Below are 15,358 nucleotides of genomic sequence, written 5' to 3'. Positions count from 1 at the left end.
GAATTTCAGGATTTTGAACAAACAGAAAAGCAACACAGAAATTCATGTCATCAAAACGATATGGCTTTACTGGACACTTAAGGCTTTTACTGGAGGCTCAACAACATAATCCTTCTGGTTGGTTTTACTTCATTGATTTTCCACTGTGTCTAATTACATTGCTAATGCTGATGGTGGATGAGCTACAGCTCTTTTCCTGCCTGTGCTGAGCTTTATCCACCAATGTTTCAGTTCTGTGGTAAGATACTGTCCTAAGCCGCCAACATCTCATGCATGCTGTTTTTTTGTTTGTTTTGTTTTGTTTGTTGGTTTCTTTCTACAAAGAGTTCATAGCCTGTGGAAGACTCTCCTCCATCACACACTTATGTTCCCTCCATACCAGGCCTGGGAGGAGGAGTCTAGCTTGTGGGGACTGTACATATGCTGTGGCCCATGCAGAACCTAGAGAGGCCGTGACCCCTTCTAGAAGTGATCTGCCCTGAATCCTTCCCTCCATAGGAGGCATTTATTAAATGCCAGGTTCCTGAAAGGCTCTGAGATAGGCACTCCCTCTCCTGAGCCCTCCCTTCCATTACTGCTTTCCTATTTCTGGCCAGAGGTCCCTGGCCCCTCCTCCCTGCTCCCGTGGGACCCCAGTTCACCTCCACGTTTGCTCAATTGCCCTGCACTGTAGTAGTCCATTGGCACTCTGTCTTCTCCTGGAGAAATAGCTGAAGAAGTTTATAGGGTTTCCTGGGCCAGGGCTGTTGTGCAGTCACCGGGCAGCAGGAAATGACCCGTCAGGGCCTAGGAGGGCCAAGGCTGGTGGGCAGGTACAGGAAGAGCCAGCACTGCTGTCCACCACTGTGCAGCCTGGAGGCTGTTTCCCATGACCCTGCTGAGGGGACCCAAGGCACCCCAGGCCGCCCACTGCCCTGCCCCCAGCAGGCTGTCTGCGCCCCGGCTTCCCTCCATGCCTGCTTGACATGGACAGTGCACCCTTAGACCACACTTGCCCTGCCAGTGAGCCGCCAGTGAACTGGGAACTCCACAGAGCACAATGACTCACCCCAACACTGTGCTGAGAGGCTTCACCAAACTGTAGCCTGGCTTCCGCCTGCACTAAGCTGTGTCCCCAAAGGCGACCCCAGCCCTGGTTGACCCTTGGCTCAAGACTTTGCAATGCAGCCAAACCACAAAATGCACCTCGTCCAGCTCACCCTGCTAAACCATTTTCAGTAGTTCTCCTCTCACCCTTCTGGAACTTTCCATTTCCACATGGCCCCCGTGTTCTGTTTTTCATTTCCCCTCAAGTCCCTTTTTGATCCCTTTCTGTTCTCTCTTTGAAGACCTCGGTCACCGTTTTCTCAGTTGGGATTGAGCTTGGTCGGTACTGGAATCTCTCCCGCTGCTGCAGCAGTCTGAGGGCATCAGTCTTGCTGCCTGTAACACATGTCCAGCGCTGCTTTTTCTTTGGTGAGTGTCTTAGTCAGTTTGGGCTGTTAGAACAAATGGCTTAGGCAACATACATTTCTCTCTCACAGTTCTGGAAGCTGAAAGTCTGAGATCAAGGTGTTGGCAGATTCAGTACCCGGTGAGGACCTGCTTCCCGGTTCATGAGAAGGACACTTCGTGCTGTGTCCTCACATGGTGCAGAGAGATGGGGGGTCTCGTGTCTCTTCCTGGAAGGGCACTGATCCCATTATGGGGGCCCTGCCATTGCCACCTCATCTAAACCTCCCGAAACCTCATCTAAATCTCACCTCCATACTATCACATTGGGGATTAGGGCTTTAACATGTGGATTTCAGAGGACAAAGGACAAAAGCATTCAGTCCATGGCACATGCCCAGTGCCCTGACTCCTGCAAGTGCCACACCACAGCCTTGCCGGGGCTCTGTCCTGGAGGGGTGTGCCATGGGCCCTGTGTGCCATGGGCCCTGTGTACCATGGGCGAGGCGCACAGCAACCTCCCGGCCACCCCATCAGCGAATGAGTTCCCGGCACCCTGGCTCTCTATAGTCACCCATCTACCAGTCTTGTTGCTCCTGTGCACTAGAGGACCAGCTGCCTGGGGACTGTGGGCCAACTGTGGCCCCGGCCACCCGTGAACCTTCTCTCTGGCCAGTGGCTGCAATCACATCTTCTCTAAAGATGTCTGAAGCCTAGCCTTGGGGAGCCGAGTTGGTCCTTCCTTGGGTACTGAGCCCTAGGGAACCCTTGAGAGTTCTCTTTGTATCTTTATAGTTTCTTTCTCACCAAGCTTAATCATTTCTTTACAGGAAACTTCCTCTGTTCAAGTGACCGTATGGTTTCTGCCTCCAGCTTCGTTTTTGGGTGCCAAAAGAGAGGCAAGCAAGGACCACGGGGGTGCAGGGGATGGGCAACTGGCAAGCGGGGAGACGCATGCAGCGCACTTAGTGCCTGGTACACACCAAGCCTGGATTTCATTATTTTTAAATGGGTATTGCTATTTTTAAAAGAACAGTTGCAAATATTTATTGTGTGTTTTGCAATAAGTGGGTCAAGATCAATAAGATATTGTTGATCAATTGATCAATAAGATACCTTTTATTCTTAAAAGTCATATTCTTCTGGTTCAGTGGGGAACACACTGCCGACCTGTATTTGCAGCGTTATGTGATAAGTGTTCTCCTTTTCGGGTGTGTATTAGTCTGTTCTCATGCTGTCAATAAAGACATCCTGAGACTTTTTTATAATTTATAAAGGAAAGAGGCTTAGTCGACTCACAGTTCCTCATGACTGAGGAGGCTCAGGAGACTTACAATCATGGCAGAAAAGGAAGCAAACATATCCTTCTTCGCATGATGGCAGGAAGGAGAATTGAAGAGCAAAGGGGGGAAAGCCCCTTATAAAACCATCAGATCTTGTGAGAACTTACTCACTATCACGAGAACAGCATGGAGGTAATTACCTCCCACCAGGTCCCTCCCACGACACGTGGGGATTATGAGAACTACAGTTCAAGATGAGATTTGAGTAGGGACATAGCCAAACCATACCAAGGTGCCGCCAGCAAGCACCTACCTCCACCCCTCCTTCATCCTTGTCCTCATTCTACAATGATTCGGTGAAATCTGGTCCCTGCCTCAGTTTTACAGCCTCCCCATGACTCTGATTACTTCCTGATTAGCTTAAACTAAACCTAACTAGGTTACCCCAGGAAAGCATTTCTGTTCCTGACACCCCCCATCTGCCTGTTGCTTCCACTCCACCTGTATGTGTCTGGGCACATCCCTGCGTCCCTTTGCTGGCTTCTAGCCCACTCATTTCAAGCGTTTATCCCATGAGTTTCATAAAATTGTAGAAGATCAGGGTTTGAGGCAGTGGTAGGGAAATGATACGAAAGACATTTCTGGATGTATTCTGCCATCCTGCAGATCCCTAAACCACCTCTCCCTCTCCTTTCCCTCCCTCCAGAGAACAGCTTCTTCTTATCTCCCGTGGAATAGTTCCGCCCACATTCATGGGCCCTTCCTGTACCAAAACTGTGCAGGTCTCACTTCCTGTACCAAACACTTGGCAAACAAATGTCCCGTCCTTGGAAAAATTCTGTTGAATAAAATTTTCTCTCTTTGATCCATCCAAATGCTTACAAAGTGCTACAGAAGCCCTGGAGGAACAAGCAGTTCTGCCTTAGGGATCAAGAAGATTTCACAGAGGGGGTGATATCTGAGCAACAGTGCTTTTTGTTTTTGTTTTTGTTTTTGCTTTTGAGATGGAGTCTCGCTCTGTCGCCCAGGCTGGAGTGCAGTGGCGCAATCTTGGCTCACTGCAACCTCCGCCTCTCAGGTTCAAGTGATTCTCCTGCCTCAGCCTCCTGAGTGGTTGGGATTACAGGCGCCTGCCACCATACCCAGCTAATTTTTGCATTTTTAGTAGAGACAGGGTTTCACTATGTTGGTCAGACTGGTCTCGAACTCCTGACCTCAAGTGATCTGCCCACCTTGGCCTCCCAAAGTGCTGGGATTACAGGCGTGAGCCACTGTGCCCAGCCAACAGTGCTTTTAATTGGCATTTTCTTCAAAGACTTTGATGCCCTGTAGGAGGGGGCCCATGACTCAGCCTCAGCCAATCAGATCACTCCATTCCCTGGGCCACCTACACACCTGCTCTTCCCTGATCCACTGCAATGTCCTCACCCTGAGATCTGAAACAAGAGGCAGACATGGGAGCTGAGTTGTCTTTTGGGAGAATCCTAGTGAGAAGGTTCTCCAACTGGCGCCACCAAGTGAAGGCCTCATGGCAGACTAACCCCTCCCCTTCCTGAGGCTGGGAGGAGCTGCTGTCCTTCTAATTCTGTGAGCTACCTCAGTTGCCTTCCCCAAAATCACACACACACACACACTTGCATGGGCTAGGTAGAGCTCTTTTCTGTAATTGCCAACAGAACACTAACTGTATTTGAAGAATAAGCTGGCATTCTTATGCTCTGGTAGAAATCAAGGTAATTGGTTATGAGAATCAGAGCCCACCTGTGACTCCAGGAAGAGATGCATAAATACCAAGAATTTAGTCTCTAAATTCTTTCTTTAAATCATTTTTTAGAAATGTGATGAGTATATCACACAGGAAAAATCAAATTGTAATGCAACCGAGTTGATGCAAGTTTTATTTAGGAAGTGGGTTACAATCACCTGGGGAAGCTCTAGTTACCTTGATTTGGTTTAGTACAAACCCTGGTACCGTCAACCACAGATCCCCGGAGGAAGTCATTCCTGGATGACTTCCTTATCGATTTTCAATAATTTCCATTTCAGAGGAAGGCCTTTATCTGACCTGATCCCCTAAGTCTTGAGGGGAAACTTACATAGGGACAAAGACAGTAGGTGTCTGGAATGTTGAGAATCAGTGTGCTCTGTCACTGTCTCCTTCAGGGCTGGTGGCACATGCAAATCTCTTTCCCACTCTCCGGTTGAATACTAACGCCATGGTGCCCACACCTTCCCTATTAGTCCATGTACATGGGGTTTGTCAAGACAGTGGTTCATGGTTCTGACCCTGAGCATGTCAGATTTCAGGGGCTTTACGCAAAATATCCATACTACTTGGGACTATTTCTCATCAGTATTGCTCACAATGGAGCCTACACACCCATAGTTCCCATCCAACACATCTCCAAGGCAGACTCTCAGACCAGCTCCCAGAAAGGGAGAGAGTTTAGATCAGGCAGCAGAGAGGTGGCCTAGGAAGTCGTCCTTGGAGCTCATGCACCTGTGTTTGGGCGCCAACAGGAAGACGGTGGCTTTTGCTCTTTGGGAGATACCTTTGGAGCCAGTCTCTGACCACATGTCTAACAGGGCAGGCATCCTTGGAGTTTCCATGGCAGTCTACTGACAGTCAGCGGTGAGGATTAAATAGTATAGAGTCTCACTGAGTGCTCTTTGAGAGGTCAAACAATGAGAAGTCCTACAAATGATCATTGAGCTACAGTAAGAAGTGTACTGAATCTGTTTTTTCCCCTATAAATATAAAAGCCTATAAATATAAAAATCTTGGTGGAAAAAAGTGATCCCAGCCTCCCACACAGCACATCACACATCTTCTCTTTTCAAATTTGACTCCAAGGCCCACTTCCTTCAGGAAATCATTTATCCAATGGTATCATTTAGGATATTTTTGGTTGTGAGGAACAAAAGCCAAGCTCCAACAGACTTAATAAAAAGAACTCATGGGTTCACAAACTGAAAAACTCCGGTGGTAAATGAAGGCTCTGGGTACAGTTCGTACAGGCTCTGGTCTGTGTAATTTCCTCATTCTGCTCCCCTCTAGATGCTGTTTTTGTTTTTTGTTTTTTGTTTTTTTTGTTTTGTTTTGCCTTCAAGTTGGATTTCTTCATGGTGGCAAAATGAATCCAGCAATTCTGTCAGAGGTTTTCGAACCAGAGCGACTCCATCTTAATTAAAGGCTGTGTAAAATGAGGATGAGACCTGCTGGGCGGCATTCCAGGAGGGTAGGCATTCTTAGTCACAGGGTGAGACAGGAGGCCAGCAGGACTGGCATCACAAGATACAGGCCACAAAGACCCTGCTGATAAAACAGGATGCAATAAAGAAGTCAGCCAAAATCTTTATCAGAGGTGATAAAAGTGACCTCTGGTTGTCCTCACTGCTCATTATATGCTAATTATAATGCATTAGCGTGGTAAAAGACACTTCTACTAGTGCCATAACAGCTTACAAATGCCATAGCAATGTCCAGAAGTTACCCTATACAGTCTAAAAGGAGACCCTATATAGTCTAAAAGAACTGAGGGTTCTGAGAAATCCCTGGCCCTTTCCTGGAAAATCTATGAATAATCCACCCCTTGTTTAGCATACAATCAAGAAATAACCACAATGTACTCAGTCAAGCAGCCCCTACTGCTGCTCTGCCTATGGAGCAGCCAGTCTTTTGTTTCTTTACTTTCTTAATAAACTTGCTTTCACTTTACTTTATGGACTTGCCTGAATTTTTTCTTGTGCAAGATTCAAGAACCCTCCCTTGGGGTCTGGATCAGGATCCCATTCCCGTAACAATTCCAGGTTCAGATCTGCTTTTAACAGCATCCAGAGCAAGAGAAAGCCTTTTTGTTCCAGAATTCCGCATTAAAGTTCTTCTGGTCATTCTTATTGGGTTGTGTCGCTTAGGTCAGGTGTCCATCCTGGTCCCAAGCAATGAGGCCAGGAGATGGGATGCAATGACTGGATCATCTAGGCCTCTTATTCTCACTTCTTAAAACACTTATTCTTATTATTTTTAAAAAATTATTTTCAGTCAGCTTTCTCATGTTGAAACTTATTCCAATTCTTGAACTGGGGGTAGTTTCAACTTCCCTAGAGCTGTATGGGTCCTCAAATGAAAATTCGGGGCAGCTGGATTAGAGGAGGGGGAAATGCATGCTGCAGGGCCAACCAACAAGGGGGGATTGTGCCAATTCACTCTTCCTATCCTCAGATTCACCTAAGTTCTGGCCATTCAGCCCGATTTGAATGCATTCTGCATTCCTATGACTGTGGATTACATTTTTGTCTACCCTTGTGTCTCCTGTTTTGCCCTGCCCTGTAAGCATCTCAAACATATGCATAAAGACTATATAAACTATATAAATAAACTAACGCTTCTGTTTTCAACCTGTAGGATGATGACAATGGTGACAACGACAATGATGATGGTAATGATGTGGAAAATGTGAAAAGAAAAAGAAATACTTGGAAATATATCTCACCCTCCATAAACAAAGCTCGGAGTTTAATTCTGACCATGATGAGTTCATGGGGTGAACTGCAGACCACTGTCTGTGGACAGGAAAAAGATATTTCATCTCTAGCCCCAGGGACATCTCCAGAAGCTGAACTAGATGAACTTTATATAAATTGGTACAAAATATAATTTTCTCTTTGCCTGCTGAAAGCCACTTGTAGAAATTCTGTTAATCAGAATCTCCCTAAGTTAATCAGTCATCTAGACAAGATCTTATTTCTTTTTTAGACAAAGAAAAGTATTTAAGTAACAAGTATTTGTAAAACATTTGAGTGAAGCATATGGTATGTAATGTAAGGAAATCTAAGAATGTCCACATGGGAAATCTCATGGATTCAATTGATAGCACAGGTCATCAACTGACATGCAGATGGAATTCTCTTGTAGAACAAAACAACACAGCCATTGCTTAGAGACTAATTGTCAATGAGTTAGTCATTTCCTGTTTCAGAATGGCATCATGACCACCACCTTCAATGCCAACATCAATCACCATTATCAACATCATAACCACCACCAATAACATCACCAACACCAACACCGCCATCAACATAAACCATCGCCACCACCAAAACCATTGGCATCGCCTAGCACCACCAGTCACCACCATCACCACTCACCACAACAAGGTTTATATTTACATACTTGTTTTACTTTTCAAAATTCATTCACATGCATGGTTTCATTAGATCTCATCTACTTGGTAAGGTTGGCAGATCTGACATCATTAGCCTCATTTTATCTGTACGGAAACTGAGTTCTAGAGAAGCGAAGTGATGCGTGAAAGGACACTGAAGTGGTTGATAATCAAACCCAGACTAGAGTTTGGTTCTTCTGACTCCAAAATTAATGCTTTTTTTCTTTAAAAAAATTATTATTATTATTATTTTTTGAGACAGGGTCTCACTCTGTCACCCAAGCTCGAGTGCAGTGGCATGATCACAGCTTACTGCAACCTCAACTTCCCAAGTTCAAGCAATCCTCCCACCTCAGTCTCTCAAGTACCTGGGACCACAGGCACATGCCCGGGTGCGGTGGATCATGCCTGTCATCCCAGCACTTTGGGAGGCCAAAACGGGTGGATCACAAGGTCAGGAGATCAAGACCAGACTGGCCAAAATGGTGAAACCTCGTCTCTACTAAAAATACAAAACAATTAGCCAGGCGTGGTGGCACATGCCTGTAGTCCCAGCTACTCAGGAGGCTGAGGTAGGAGAATTGCTTGAATCCAGGAGGCAGAGGTTGCAGTGAGCTGAGATTGTGCCTTTGCACTCCAGCCTGGCAACAAGAGCAAAACTCCATCTCAAAAAAACAGGGTCTGTCTAGGTTGCCCAGGCTGCACTCAATCTTCTAGGCTCAAGGGATCCTACTGCCTCAGGGTCCCTAAACACTGGGATTACAGGCATGAGCCACTACACCCAGCTCCAGTGCTTTTTTTTTTGACGTACCTAATTCTTTCAATGAAAATGAAGAATTTCCAACTTCTGACATTAACAACTTTGGTCCTATATTCAAGCCAGAGTCTTTCAAATAAAATAGCCTTTTAAAACCATCTGTCCCCAAACCCTAGATGTTCCAAGTGAGGAACTAGCTGCTCAGTTTATGTGACGCCCCAGAAGTTGAATTTTAACCCAGGACATTCGACTCCAAATTCACTCTTCTTTCCATGACAAGGAGCCACCTCTTTGTATGACCCCAGGAGTCTCCGGATTCCTCCGAGAACAGTGGAACAGTGCCCTTCCCCAGAGCACGGGCTTTGCCAGTGAAGATTGAATTTGGCTAGAAACCGCTGCCCTGCTCTCTCTTCTCGAAGCACCTGGAAGCCTGAGGAGGAACTGGGTGGCTGGCTCTGGTCACAAACTAGCAGCCAGATCCACCCGCAACCCCACCGCTGGTCAGCGATGCACCTGCAGCCCCACTCAAGGGCTCCAAGTAAAACCAAAGCTGCTCCCCTCCAAGAAGTCTGGGGCCATCCTGGGGAAGGCCTCCTGGCCTTGACTCTCAGGGATTCTCTGGGGTTGCGGTTTGGGGCCCGCTGCTCCCGCCCTTTGCCCCCAGGTGGGCCTGGCAGGGCTGCAGCACAGCTCTGTTGCTAATGGTCAGTGAGGAACACTTGGCGACCTTGCCCTGGAGTCCTTTCATTTTGAGTTCAGAGGTCAGATTTGAGTAATAAACATCTTCTAAGGACTTGTCATTCTTTCTGAGAATGTTGCTGGCCAGCCGGAAGACGAAAATCACCGCGTAGATGCCGATGATGGTGAGGATATACCAGGCGGCACTAGTTCCATCTGGCACCTTCAGAGCCCTGGTGGAGTTGGTGTCATTCCTCCCCTTCGTGTGGTCATCCAGTAGGAGCCTCAGGAGGGTGCTGGCCTGGGTCTGGTTGGAGGCTTCATGGGGAGTCCACTTGGCCCCTGAGAAACAGAGAGGACCAGATGAGACCCAGCGTCCTGGGCTGAGGGCTGCCTGGCCACACCAAGGAGAATGGAGCCCTGGTGTCCATGAAAATGTGGTGCTGCTCAAGAGGCCTTCTCTGAGGAACGAGCAGGAGTGTAACGACAGGTATGTCAATATATTTTTAAAAATCAAAGGAGTCCAAAACACTATGTTTTTGTTGTTGTTGTTGTTGTTTTGTTGTTTATTTTGCTTTTTGTTTTTTGCTAGAGAGACAGAGTCTCGCTCTGTCACTCAGGCTGGAGTGCAGTGGCATGATCACAACTCACTACAGCCTCGAACTCCTGGGCTCAATCGATCCTCCCCCCTCAGCCTCACAAATAGCTGGAACTATAGACATGCAGCACCATGCCAGGCTATTTTTTTCTTTTTTCTCTTTTTTTTGTTTTTTGTAGAGATGGGGTCTCACCATGTTGACCAGGCTGGTTTTGAATTCCTGGTCTCAAGAGCTCTTCTCACCTTAGCCTCCCAAGCACTGGGATTACAGGCATGAGCCACTGTGCCCAGAAAAACACTGAGTTCTTGAATAGGAGACACAACATCATAAAGATGTCAGTTATCCCCCAAATAATTTATACCACAAACATAATTGCAATGCAAACAACAACAGGATTTATTTGTGAAATCAATGCACTATTCATTTAGAAAAATCAACTGTTGGCCGGGCATGATGTCTCATGCCTGTAATCCCAGCACTTTGGGAGGCTAAGGTGGGAAGATTGTTTGAGCCCAGGAGGTTGAGACCAGCCTGGCCAACATGACAAGACCCTGTTTCTACAAGAAATAAAAAAAATTAGCCATGTGTGGTATGCAGGCCTGTGGTCCCAACTACTCAGGAGGCTGAGGCCGGAGGATCACTTGAGCTCAGGAGGTTGAGGCTGCAGTGAGCTGTGTTCACACCGTTACATTCCAGCGTGGGACCCCATTAAAAAAAAAACCAAAAAAACAGAAAACAGAAAAAGAAAGAAAGAAAAAGAAAAAGAAAAATCAACTGTCAAGGCTAATTAGAAAAAAAATCTGAATAAAAAGAATGATTAATGAATTAGCCTAGCCACAAATTTTAAATCAGCCAGCCAGCAAAACTAATTTACATTTTTTTCAATGAATTAATGCTTTATATGCACACAGCCCAGCTGGGACTTGCTGGGCTTTGCAGAGTGTGTGGGTTGGGTGTTCTTCAGAACCAGGTACAACTCTCCCTATAAAACTACAACAGCACTGGGCACGGTGGCTCACACCTGTAATCCCAGCACTTTGGGAGGTTGAGGCAGGCAGATCACCTGAGGTCAGTAGTTCGAGACCATCCTGGCCAAAATGGTGAAATTCCGTCTCTACTAAAAATACAAAAATTAACCGGGCGTGGTGGCACATGCCTGTAGTTCCAACTACTAGGGAGGTTGAGGCAGGAGAATCGCTTGAATCCAGGAGGCAGAGGTTGCAGTGAGCCAAGATTGGGCCACTGCACTCCAGCCTGGGCAACTGAGCAAGACTCCATCTTAAAAAATAAAAAATAAATAAAATAAAACTACGACAGCTAAAATAGTGTGATGCCGAAAACACAGGCAAGCAGACCAATGAAACAGAGTAAAAACAGCATCAATAGCTAGGAATTAGAATTTGACAGCTAGCTAATAAAGGAGCATTTCTGATCGGTGGGAAAAGATGGATTATTCAATATGTAGCATTGGGGAAAGTAGCATTAGGTCCACATCTCTCCACCACATGACCAGATAAATTGGTCCAAATTAAAAAAAAACAGCCCAGATAAACCAAATATTTTAACATAAAAAGTGAAACAATTCATAGTACTAGAGTACAGCATGGCAGATTTTTTCTTTATCGTCTCAGAGTGGCATATTCTTTTAAGCATAACAAAAATTCAGAAGAAAAAAAGAAGAACTATAAATCAAATAAAACAACATAAAAAAAATTTAAGCTATTTCATACCATAAAACCAAGAGGCAGATGACAGAGTGCAATTTATATTACTGATTTTCTAAATAGCCTTCAGTTCTGTAAGAAAAAGTTTAAAACTGCGGTAGAAAAATGTGCAAAAGATATGGACAAATAGTTCATAGGGAAAAAATGAACATTCAACATAAGAAGAGCTTCTCAATATCACTCATGTAAGAAAAATGCAAATAAAGATAATAACTAGAAATCATTTTGTCACCTATTGGATTTGCAAATTCATGATGTTTCAGAATAAACTAACAAAAAAAATTGGTTTTTTTTGTTCTTTTGTCCAGCTTAGAAGAAAGGTGTCTAAATTGGGAGCAAAGGTGGCAATGACGTGGACTTGACTCCAAAAGAAAAAACCTTGTAAAAGAAAAGAAACAAGTGCCTCTGCATTTCAGGGGGTCAGGATTGGCATTTTAAAAATGTCAACAAATAAATGTTCACATCCACACTTGACATTTTTTCCAAGGAGAATTTTAATTGTATAATTGCTGGTAAATTCATACAACCAATATGGAGGGCACACGGACAAGATCTATGAGCATTACAAACGCACTTACCTTTGACCCAGCAATTCTATCTCTAGGAATCTATCCTAAAGATGCTCCAGAACATCTAGAAACAATATATGCTGCAGGTTAGTCATCGCAGTCCTGCTTGTGATGACGAATGCTTGGGAGCAGCTTGAATAGCACCAACTGAGAAATGGCGAAATGCATTTGGAACCTTCATGCAGTGGAATACTATGCAGTCATAAAAAATATTAAGGAGTTTTTATGGTACTGAATGTTAATAAGTGAAAAAATAATCTAATGGTGATATGCTATGCAACACCACTTGTAAAAAAGGGGGAGGTTATATGTAATTTGCTTGTAGTTTTTGTATGTATAGAACATCTCTGGAAGAATGCATAAGAAATTAGTATCGTCAATTGCCTCTTGGCGAGAGACCTGGGGGAAGAAGATATATTTTTCACGGTATGCCCTTTTGTACACTTAGTACTGTGTGTACTTATTTTTGAAAAGAAAGAGTGTACAAGTTGGTACTTTTCTGGTCTCCCTGGTGAAGTGCCCCTGGGTAAAGACGTTGTGTGCCCTTGTAAGACCAGAAGATTAAGATCTCAATTGCTGTTTAATTCAAAACTGTTTTCTCTACTTGGAGAGTCAGTGGAGAAAATGAAACAATGAAAACTAGAGATGTAGGGTGCAATCCTGTGAGACGTTTCCCAGTGGGGCTTTACTGGCTCAAACCCCCATTTCTTGCTCTGTATGAACACAAATGTATTTTAAAACACGTCATAGGATCAATCTCGTAGGCCACTGGGTAGACCAAAGGTGCTCCAAAACGCTTCCCATTTGATAGCTGTATGTTTGTTGCTAATTCATTTTGCTAATGCAAGACTCAGAGAGGCCAGTATTTTTTATTATAGTTAGTTTCCAGAATGAGTGACTAGGCTTATTACTGTTAGACGAAGTAATAAACTATTTAAAAATTACTTTTCAAACTACACGTGACAAAGCCCAGGACAAATGAACAGATTTAATTACATAAAATTAGTCACTCACAAGAAACACCACCACAAGAATAAATTTTACGCCATTGTTTGGTGGAACGGTTTGAGACATTAAAGTAAGGAAGGTGAAAAATTCCCGTAATTATTACAACAAACAGCAAATCAACCCAACAAGAACACAGTATTCTTATATTAGGGCAAGAGAACTTATTGAAACTCAGAACACATGTACAAACTCATAGAACTTTCTGGAAATTGTCATAGAACGATGCCATATATTCAAATACAAGTAAAATATTCCCAACTAAGGACGACATATAGAACATTAAATTATTTAAAAACCAGTCCATTTTCTACATGAAAGAAACTCACTATATTAATTATTGCAATACATTACATTTTACCTTTTTTACAAAGGTAAAAGTAAGTTAGGTTGTATCTTAATGGACAAACATATCCTGTAGAAGAGAGAAACTTTTTCCTCCATGCCATTTGGTACTTGTAATTTAATGATGTTAAATATGTAAGTAAATCTCAAACTGCCCAACCTTGCATTGTAGCTGAGTACTCACATTCCATGGGATGGTCTTGTCCTTGACTCTTGGAGGGGCAAGTTCAAGCGGTTGCCATGCACAGAAGGGGAAGATGATGAAAGGAGAACTCCTTCTCCTAGGGAGGGATCAGTCCTACCGCAGTTGGGCTGCACTGAGTTTCCAGAGCAGGAAGTAATATGATCTTCCAACAATCTCAGGGCAGCACCACACAGAAATTTAGTAAGTGGATGACTTTGCTCTCATGCAATTAATCAGAAGATCCGATTTGCTGTGTCTTCTGTTGCATCAGAACAGAAAGCACTTCCCAGCTTTGACTTGTTAAGAAGTTCTAAATCAAAACAATTTTTTAAAACATGCTGGTATTAAGGAATCTCCAGCTCTTCCAGGTCCCATCATGAGCTGAGGTGGCCAGAAGCTCTCCCTGAGGCTGGCTTTCAGCTTAGAGCTTGGATGGCTATTGAATTCCCCTGCGTTCTGCACCTGTTGCAGGTGTGGTAGATGGCCAGGTGTGGCAGAGATCTGTCATCATAGGGCCAGGAAACTCCATGGTCAAGAGTCACCAGCTTCCTCTGGACAGTCTCCCAGATGAGGAAACCCAGACAGGAAGGGAGTGACACCCCCAGGGTGACACACCTGAGGGGCCTCGGGCTTTCCCGGCTTTCCCTGAGGGGTCAGTGGGCAGTGGGCTCCCGCGCCAGGTGGTGAGAAACGGCTCTTCTCTTTCCCAGAGTCACAGACTGCATTGGAGTTGAGGTAGGCTTAACTGGAAGGTGCTAGGTTAAGTGTCTGGGGGTAAAGTTTCCCTAGGAACAGGGAAGGAAAAGTTGGAAGACTGGCAAGTTCAATCATCCAGCCATTGTTTCCAGCTCCATTTCTTCCTAATCCTCACTCTAGGAGTCCAACCTGCCACATTTGTGATGGTTGGTTTTTAAGATACAATTTGATGAAATTTCCATCAATGGGGTACTGGGTAAGTAAGTTATAAAATAAGCCATATGATCCAGCAATTCCACTCCTGGGTATCTTCCCAGGAGAAATAAAAACATAAGTTCACACAAAAATTTGAACCCACATGTTCAAAGCAGCATTATCTGTAATAGCAAAAAATGGAAACAACCCAAATGTCCATCAACTGATGAATGAATAAATAAAATGTTGTTTATCCATACAACGGAATGTTATTCAGCAATAAACAGGAATGAAGTACTGATATATGCTATAACATGGATGAACCTTGCAAACATTGTGCTAAATAAAAGAAGTCAGTCACAAAGGATTATATATTGTAGGATTTCATTTATATGAAATGCCAAGAATAGGCAAATTTACAAAGATAGAAAGTAGGTTAGTGGCTGACTAGCGGGAGGGATTGGGGGTGATAACTAAGGGTATATAGCATTTTTGGAGGGGTAATAAAACTATTCTAAAATTGTGGTGCTGGCTGTACACAATCTGTGAATATCAAAGAAATTGAATGTATACTTTAAATGGATGTATTTCATGGTATATGAATTATATTTCAATAAAACTGTTAAAAATAATAATATACATATACAATGGAGTATTACACAGCTGTGAAAAAGAATGAGGAAGTTATTTATGTACTGATGTATAAAGCTCTCTAAGGTGTGTTGTT

At 44.1% G+C, this 15,358-nt stretch overlaps 2 protein-coding genes across 16 annotated transcripts in view; both read right to left on the bottom strand.

The window, feature by feature from the left end:
* ATP5PO (ATP synthase peripheral stalk subunit OSCP) overlaps positions 1-15,358 on the bottom strand; it is a 1,173,690-nt gene that overhangs the window by 498,426 nt on the left and 659,906 nt on the right. Inside the window, exon 1 of one of the 15 annotated variants that reach the window (XM_050784686.1) lies at positions 1,262-1,266. The exons of the other annotated variants lie outside the window; for them this stretch is intronic. The gene's annotated coding sequence lies outside the window, so the exon portion shown is untranslated. Of the gene's footprint in view, positions 1-1,261; positions 1,267-15,358 lie in introns of those variants that run through there. 15 annotated transcript variants of the gene reach the window in all.
* SMIM34 (small integral membrane protein 34) lies at positions 8,728-14,000 on the bottom strand. The gene is made up of 2 exons (XM_050784698.1): positions 13,741-14,000; positions 8,728-9,656 (listed from the first exon to the last, which is right to left on the bottom strand). The coding sequence occupies exons 1-2, from the start codon at positions 13,745-13,747 to the stop codon at positions 9,244-9,246; spliced, it is 420 nt and encodes a 139-aa protein (XP_050640655.1). The 5' UTR covers positions 13,748-14,000; the 3' UTR covers positions 8,728-9,243.

This window comes from Macaca thibetana, chromosome 3 (assembly GCF_024542745.1).
Source record: "Macaca thibetana thibetana isolate TM-01 chromosome 3, ASM2454274v1, whole genome shotgun sequence".
Lineage (NCBI taxonomy): Eukaryota > Metazoa > Chordata > Mammalia > Primates > Cercopithecidae > Macaca > Macaca thibetana.
Note: the sequence above shows the minus strand (reverse complement) of the source record. Positions and strands in the feature narration are given on the sequence as shown.